Source organism: Silurus meridionalis, chromosome 2 (assembly GCF_014805685.1).
Source record: "Silurus meridionalis isolate SWU-2019-XX chromosome 2, ASM1480568v1, whole genome shotgun sequence".
Taxonomy (NCBI): Eukaryota; Metazoa; Chordata; class Actinopteri; order Siluriformes; family Siluridae; genus Silurus; species Silurus meridionalis.
Window position 1 is genome coordinate 20,705,568 of NC_060885.1, and position 8,115 is coordinate 20,713,682.

At 38.7% G+C, this 8,115-nt stretch overlaps 1 protein-coding gene across 1 annotated transcript; it reads right to left on the bottom strand.

Moving 5' to 3' along the window:
* Positions 1 to 4,413: 4,413 nt before the first annotated feature.
* noto (notochord homeobox) lies at positions 4,414 to 5,563 on the bottom strand. The gene is made up of 3 exons (XM_046834572.1): positions 5,153 to 5,563; positions 4,885 to 5,072; positions 4,414 to 4,780 (listed from the first exon to the last, which is right to left on the bottom strand). Exons 1-3 carry the CDS (start codon positions 5,523 to 5,525, stop codon positions 4,580 to 4,582), a joined length of 762 nt encoding a protein of 253 aa, XP_046690528.1. The 5' UTR covers positions 5,526 to 5,563; the 3' UTR covers positions 4,414 to 4,579.
* Between the last annotated feature and the right edge of the window lie 2,552 nt (positions 5,564 to 8,115).

Below are 8,115 nucleotides of genomic sequence, written 5' to 3' on the forward strand. Positions count from 1 at the left end.
ACACACACACACACACACACACACACACACACGTACACAAACACACATAATGCACTATGCAAAATATACTATAGTAACGTTATATTATTCATCTTATAGCATACATATACCCTTTTTACTGCATTATTTATATATTTTTTATTTTAGCTCCCCTGGAATCCCCGTCTCTCTCTCTCTCTCTCTCTCTCTCTCTCTCTCTCTCTCTTAAACACACGAGAAAACAGGAATGACTCAATTTCCTGAGAGTAAAAAAAAAGAAGAGGCTTCGTTGAAAAGTTACATGTGGCATTAGCATAAAGTGCTCGTTTAGAACAGGGTCTCTCTCCTTGTGCTCTTTTCAGCCGCCTTAGCGCGCGTTAGAAGTCATTGTGCGCTCCATACGAAACCCTTCACAAAGACACAATGACCCTCTTCTACTTCAAACGTTAGTAATGAATGCTAATGACCGCCAGATTGAGTGGCAGGGCAGTGCTCTACAAATAAAATGCAAACACCAGACTTTTACAATCGCCTAAGTCGGTTTCAAACGTAAGATCATAAGAGGTTATGTTTTTTTTTGGGTTTTTTTTTTTTTATTATGAATGAAAGAATGCCTCTTGCCTCTTGGGAAAGGCAAATTTTTTTGGCATTCCATAAAGCATGATGTTGAATAAAATGTGAATATAGTGTGTGATTTGTTATGTGTTCCATACAAATTAGTCAGTATAGTCAAATAGTACACACTGGTCATATGCAAGTCATAAGCGGTTTTTTGTGTATATGTGTGCACCTTTAAATCTAAGATTTTGAACAATTGCGAAGATTAAGCTGGACCCCTAAAGGAAAAAATATATCAACTGAAGTTCAATATATGGTTGGAATTTAGTGGTAATTAGTTTATTAAGGATTTTGTCAATGGAGAGTCTCCACAAGTATGATATGGTGTGTGAGAGGTTGTGTGGGCGCTTGTGTGTGTTAGAGAGAGAGAGAGAGAGAGAGAGAGAGAGAGAGAGAGAGAGAGAGAGAGAGAGAGAGAGAGAGAGAGAGAGAGAGAGAGAGAGAGAGAGAGAGAGAGAGATAATGTTGTAGTAAATCTTTGCACTTCATCTGTACATCTGACTGCATTTTCCAGAGTGTTCAAGATAGCCAAGGCAAATTTCTCACAATAGAATATGATGCAGTGGAGAAATGATGAGCCATAGTGCTAATGCTGACTGTGGGGGTGCAGACTGAAGCACATTGGGGGAAGTGGAGAGGAACAACAACTAATTGGACTGGTGAGCTCCACTCCCCTTTCTTGTTGTTCCTGTGGCTTTTCTACCCCCCAATCTCTCAGTCTGCTGTGGATTACACTACAACACTTCAGAGATGCTTTGTTTGTACACACACACACACACACACACACACACACACACACACACACACACTCACTCACACACAAATTTCAAGTTTTGTAGAGGGACACGGAGATGTAAATGGGCTCAACGAACATGTAGTAGAATATGAATAGCTTATTAATGTCTAATTAATATGTCTAATTCCCTTTATAGTCATTTTAACACCCTCTACCCCTCTTATCCTCTCCCTTTCTCTCTCTCTGTGCCTGTTTTACAGAGCTGTTACAAGTACCTGCTGAAAAGACAGATTAATGAAACTATGAAGGCTTTTCCTGACAGTGCTCCCTTATTAGGCTTTTTCATCTTTATAGCCAGTAATCATGTGAAATCTAGCCCACAGACTGGTAAGTTCCAGGAAAACATAAATCACTCTTTAGGTAACTAAATTTTCTGCATTTACACACACGTCTTAAGAATTCTGTATTGTGTTACTTTTTTTTTTTTTTTTTGAGAAAGAATATATTCGTGCTTATTAAGAGATAAGATAAGATAAGATAAGATAAGATAAGATAAGATAAGATAAGATGAGATAAGATAAGATAAAATAAGATAAGATATACTTTTATTCGACCCACAGCTGGTACATTTCTGTTACAGCAGCATGCAAATATATAAAAGATACTATAGCATACACAACACAATGTATAAATACAAATAAGAAAAAGAAAAAGAAAAAGAGTCCACTAGTAATTAGTTATGCTAACAGACATATTCCACACATCATTTTAAAACAAAAATTATAAGCCTAAATAAAAATTATGATTAAACTATTAATATATTAAGTATCATTATTTATTTAAATGTGTAACTTATTATTCAGAATAGTTATTGGAACTTTAAAAACCTAACAGCTTACACTGACATAAGACATCAAATTAATGCCTTAAGGAAACTGTTGAGTATTAAAAGTGAATCTTTGAACTTCTGAATTACTTTTTTTATTTTTTTTTATTAAATTCATACAATGCATGTGTTTGGTCAAAGATAATAATATTATTATAATAGAAATGAATTTACAAACTCCCTTGGGTATCTGTAATCCTACTTTCATAACTACTGTTCTATGTTATAAGATAAGTGGTGTTTCAGGACGTATTAGCAAGTATGTTTTACTGTCAAATGTTGGTTAGGTATTAATAAAGGCTGGATGGTCAGTTGATGTCTTTTGGAATGTACACTCTTGAAAACAAAGGTGAAATCTAAATGAATTTAGGACCTTTGTTTGCCCTTCTGGACATAATCTACAGCAGAGTGCTTCCCTATCAGCAAAATACAAAGTGAAACCTTTGTAGTACCTTTCCTTTTAAATATATAACCCTAGGTTAACCAGAAAGATAAAAATGCTAATAAATCCTATTAATTCGGTTAAATCATTCTCACAATTGGTTATTTCATTGTTCTGTACCTGTAATTCACTATTATTGGATGGTTTAGTATATCTGTAGGCTTTCCTTTAAGGATTAACTGGATTAAGAGAGGAGAAAAGAAACATTGTGACAAGTGTGTTAACTAATAATGCCTGTGTTCTCAGTGAAGGATTACTAATCCAAACTAATCACGATCGTCAGGCCTATGGCTGCACAAAGCCACCATGCTAACGGGCTTTAGCGTCCTTCAGTGTTCTACAGAGAAAACACAAGAGGAGGACAGTACCATGCCTAAAAGGCTCTGTCTCTGAAAGGTAGACACATGTTATTTCTCTATAAAATGAATCAGTCTGCTTGGTGCCAGAGAGGCAGCATATTTCTCTGACTCCTGAAGCTTAGATTATCTCTGGTTTTCTCTGCTCAAAAGGCTACTAGAAAGCTACTCGTCCCATAAATTAGTGCTGAAATGATGGAGACCTTACACTACCTCAATTTACTTTAAGGTTAAAATAAAGAGAAAGGGGCTTTATACTATACAAACGTACATTACAGCACAGTGAAATTCTCTCTTCTCATATTCTAGTGATGTTAGAAAGCTGGGGTCAGAGCACAGAGTAAGTCATGATACAACATCCCTGGAGCACAGAGGGTCAAGGGCCTTGTTTAAGGGCCCAACTCTCTACATACAATTCCATAGCTATATTCACTAACTTTAATCTGCATGTCATTCCAAAGCTTTCCACAAAAAAGTAGATGGATATTAAACCAAACACAGTGGAAAGAAGTAACATAAGATTGCTTCAAAGCATTGCTTCACTTTGTGGAGACACAGTCATCTGCTAAAGTTTTAGTCTTGTTTCTGGTCTTAATAATTGCTTTCATTGTAAATATTTATCAGATGCCAACTTATTTCTCATATATGTTTCTTTAATGTGAGTTGTTTAGCTGAGACAATTTACATGCTATAATCTAGTTTGCTGCTTTTTTTTATTTTTTATTTTTTTGCTTTTTCCAGACGAACTTCTTTAAGAATCTTATTTCCAGTAAACTTTATATCATTCTAAAAAACTGAAGTCTTTTAACAGGTATAATCAAATATAATGATAATCTATTATGTTTCAGTTATAATTTAGAAATAAGATGAGTTACCATTTTAATTATTTAAAAGCACAATATATTGCATCATTTTATCCATTCATGTTTAGTAACATTTTTCTGATCATATTTCAGTTTTTTTTTTTTTTTTGTGCAACATTTGAACACTGTGATTGGTTGTTTTAGTTCTTTAGATCTTTCTAAAATACATCTAGTTCTTTATAATAAGGTTAAGGTTGAAGTTTGTAGCTCAGTGGTTAAGGTGTTGGACACTGGATCAGAAGGTCATGCGTTTAAATCCAGCACCATTAGGCTGCTACTGTTGGGCCCTTGAGCAAGATCAATAACGCTTCAAGAGCAAGATCAACTGCTCAGTTGAAAGTCGCTCTGAATAAGGGTGTATGCCAAATGCCATTAAATGTGTATAATATTATTATTTACTATTTCATGTATTTTCAAAGCCCCAGGTTGACAACAAAAGACGTCTACGACTTGTTCAAATATATAAAATATATATATTCAGTTTATTTCATGCATACAAATGTGTACTAAGGAAGCAATTGTACTCTAATAAGAGCAATAATACAGAAAGGTCTTAAATATATAGGTATCTATTATTTAAATATATTGTTTTTTTTTCTTTTCTTTTTTTATACAAAAGGTGATACTACAAAATGTGTAGCAATCCAAGTATGTACAAAAGGCAGTGTTGGCTGGTAAAGTCATTGTAAGGCTTAATTCTCAGGCGTGCAGGGAGTCGTCGATGTCAACATCAGAGTCTTCTGTGAAATCGTGCTCGTCTTCGTCTCCTTCATCCTCACGGCCTTGAGATCCGGGGCTTTTTGGAGGAACCGCGAGTCCAAGTTTGGCAAGTTTGGCCTGCTGTTGCTCAAGACTCTGTTTTCTCCATTTAATGCGCCTGTTCTGGAACCAAACTTTGACCTGGAAATAGAACAAGGGATTTTTTTTAGTATATTGATTTTTGCTTTATCGTGTAGGTATGTTTATGTGATGAACTTGAAAACATAAGAGTTCTCGCTATTTACCTGTGCCTCGGTGAGCTGGAGTGAGGATGCGAGCAGGAAGCGCTCTGATCCCACCATGTACTGCTGGCGCGCAAACTCCTTCTCCAAGCAGGACAGCTGCTCGTTGGTGAAGCTTGTGCGCATCCGCTTTGACTTCCCCGCTTTGTGCTTGTAGTGCGAGTGAACTCCTGCTTTAGATAGTGTGGGACCTAAGAGAACAACAGAAGATTTTAGATGTGTGTCTCACAATAACATTTTGGTGTAGTGAATCATATTAAAGAGCTCTTACCTTGTGTGTAAACTGATCCAGCACATGTTGTCTGGTACCCGTAGGGTGGACAGCAGTAGACTGGGTAGCTGGATTGCGTGTGCATCATAGCCGGGGTGTACAGGTATTGAGGAAGTGGAGGACACATTTGTCCTGCGTGTAGAAAGAGACCTGGTGGTGTTGGCGCAGGGTTCAGTGAGCCGTGAAATGGACTCGTCTTCGTGTTTTCGGTGTGGTCCGGCTTGGCGAGAAGAGCGTCAATAGTGAACGATTTGCCCACGTTGGGTTTTGCAGCAGTGGCCAGGCACGCACTGCTGGCATAGTCCGGGTGAAGGGTGGCGAGTGGACGCATTGAAAATCCGTAGGGTCCGTGAGGCCGTGCAGGGATCTGCATGGTTCTCCTCTTTTGGTTTTTTGAAGGTGTAGGGTAAAAGCAAAAGAACGAATAAAGCAGCAGGTTATCCGTGCCTCTGTGTTGCTCAGGCTTCCTGTAAGAGGAGTGGAATGATAACCAGGAGAGGCCACGGCTCTTTTATACACGCCCTGGAGTGCGAGGTGTCAACGACCCCCCCTTTCGCGCTTTTGTCTTTCAAAGTAGCAGATGAGTCAAACGAGCGGCGCTACAAGGGATCCAATTAACTGATGGAGTTGTAACAAGCTGAGATTGTCAAATATCCTAATGGCTCTTTCCACTATGTGTCTCCGGAGGTAACCCGGGAACACAGAAAAGGGGTCGGAGACGAGGAGCGGGGGGTCCAGATTTAGTACAAATTCCTGCAATCCTTGGTGAGTCAGAAGCGCCAGGCGCAACTCAGTGAAACCATTGATGTTCCCAAATCATCTTATTTCGGCTCTCGGGAATCAAAGCGCGCCGCCAAATGCGCCACACCGCGGAACAAATACCCTCACATTCAGTGGTCAACTAGGAATAAAAACACACACACCAGAACCTTCTAATCACATTTCAGTTCAGGCCCAAATCCTGTATCTCACTAGAACTTCAATCTAACAGATCCAGACAACTTTCAGACCGATGTTGCATTAGAAATGTGGTTCATACATTTGAAGCTTTGACGTGTGGGCAGTGACAGTGCATTATCTCAGTTTCAGTCTCAAGGTGTCAAATGAAAGTTGCAGGTCTGTCCTGAGCCATCGTGTCAGCACACTAAGCAGATCTCCTCCCTCGAGATTATGGCTGGTCAAGACACCTTTTAGACGAGGTGTGTGTTTTTGCAGTTTTGAAATGGCCTCTTTCGGTAGTTTTGTCCGGGCGTGAGTTTCTTCACGGCGGCCAAGGTGATGTTTCTACTATTTGGGTAAATACGAAGAGAGTACTAATCCGGGATCTGATCACTTAATAATGCGGGAGAAATTTGGAGTCATATTAATCTTGAAAGAAGTAACACGATGAAGTTAGAACAGAAGAGTGCGATCTAAAAACTAAAACATTTTGTATAATTCTAATGTTATTGTGTTTTCTTTGTTCATTTTAATGTTACTGTTTTGTCTTTTCATTTTTAATTATATTCCACCTGTTCTGCGTTATCTTTTGCTGCGCTGGCAACACACAACTGTCTGTTATGCCAATAAAACATACAAAATAAGACCGAGAGACAGATAAAGAGAAAGAAAGAAAAAGAAAGAAAGAAAGAAAGAAAGAAAGAAATGGAGAGCGAGGACGGGAGAGAGAGAGAGGACGAGAGAGAGAGAGCGAGAGGACGTGGGGAGAGAGAGAGAGAGAGAGAGAGAGAGAGAGAGAGAGAGAGAGAGAGAGAGAGAGAGAGAGAGGAGGGAGGACGGGATAGATAGATAGATAGATAGATAGATAGATAGATAGATAGATAGATAGATAGATAGATAGAGAGAGAGAGAGAGAGATGTGTGTTTAGAGACTGATTTGTTTAATAGAAATTAGTGTTGGGAAGCCTGAAGGACTTTCTCATTGCTGAATGTCAATTAGGAGATGAAACGCTGCAGATGAAAAGGTCCGGTTTCACTAAAGGAAGTGATTCACTTTCTTACACCGCGTTAGTACAAACAATGTCTCTTTTAACCGAGGATTATAGCCAGCTCTGCAAACTCCTCGGCCTCATTGGCGTGAGCCGAAAGCGCTCGAAAGGACTCGCTAAAACGCACTCAAACACGACTCTGCCTTTGACCTGCGCGTTTTCTAATTACAGCGCAGCGCCTGACACCAACGCGCTTAATGAAGCAGGCAAACAGCAGCCAACAGCACATCTGGGCGCCTCTGCACTGCCGCTGGTCCACCACCTCTTCCAAGGCTCCGTTGTTAAAACGCGTTTTCTGAACAGTTTCTGGAAAACAGGAATCAAGCGGAGAGAGAATATTTACTTATTACCGTTTAGTTCTCACTTCATCCCCCCACTAAACATTCAATCACTTGCCCCATCAGAGACAACACTGTCTACATGGTGTGCCTTTAAAGAAGAAACCAACTCTTTTGGTTAATTCTGTATCATATCATACTTAAATAATTTGTAGCTTATCCATCCTTTCTTGCCTGTTCTGCTTGTTAATGAAACTCCCAACTTTGCACAATAAGCAAATGTTATGCAATTCACTTTAGGGCATGTAGAGTATATTAGATAAACATATCCTCTGTAGACTAATGAAAGAGAAATAATAGAAAGCTGTTTATGTTTTTTAATGCATATCTAAATCATGAATCATTAGCCCAGGCCAAGTTGATGTGACCACCCAAAATCAAGGCTAGGTCTGGATTTGTGTATTGGAGCCAGACAAAGAATACACTTTGGTCATGAAGGTCTTTTCATAGGCATATAGGAGAACAGTAGCTGTCCCTCCTACAATAAAACATCCTTCTTGTAAAACTCTGAAACTCAAAGCCTATACACTTCTTTTTTTATCACAAGTTTTCCTTAAAACCAATCCAAGTTGAATACATGTAAAATGCTCTTAAAAAAAAAAAAAAAAAAGGTATATGCTGATGTATGATAACACAC

Coding starts and splice junctions, on each gene's coding strand:
- noto (XM_046834572.1), bottom strand. CDS start 5,525: ATGCAGATCCCTGCACGGCCTCACGGACCCTACGGATTTTCAATGCGT. Junction 5,073..5,152: donor TGGATCAGTTTACACACAAG/GTAAGAGCTCTT, acceptor TTGTTCTCTTAG/GTCCCACACTATCTAAAGCA. Junction 4,781..4,884: donor TCCAGCTCACCGAGGCACAG/GTAAATAGCGAG, acceptor TTCTATTTCCAG/GTCAAAGTTTGGTTCCAGAA.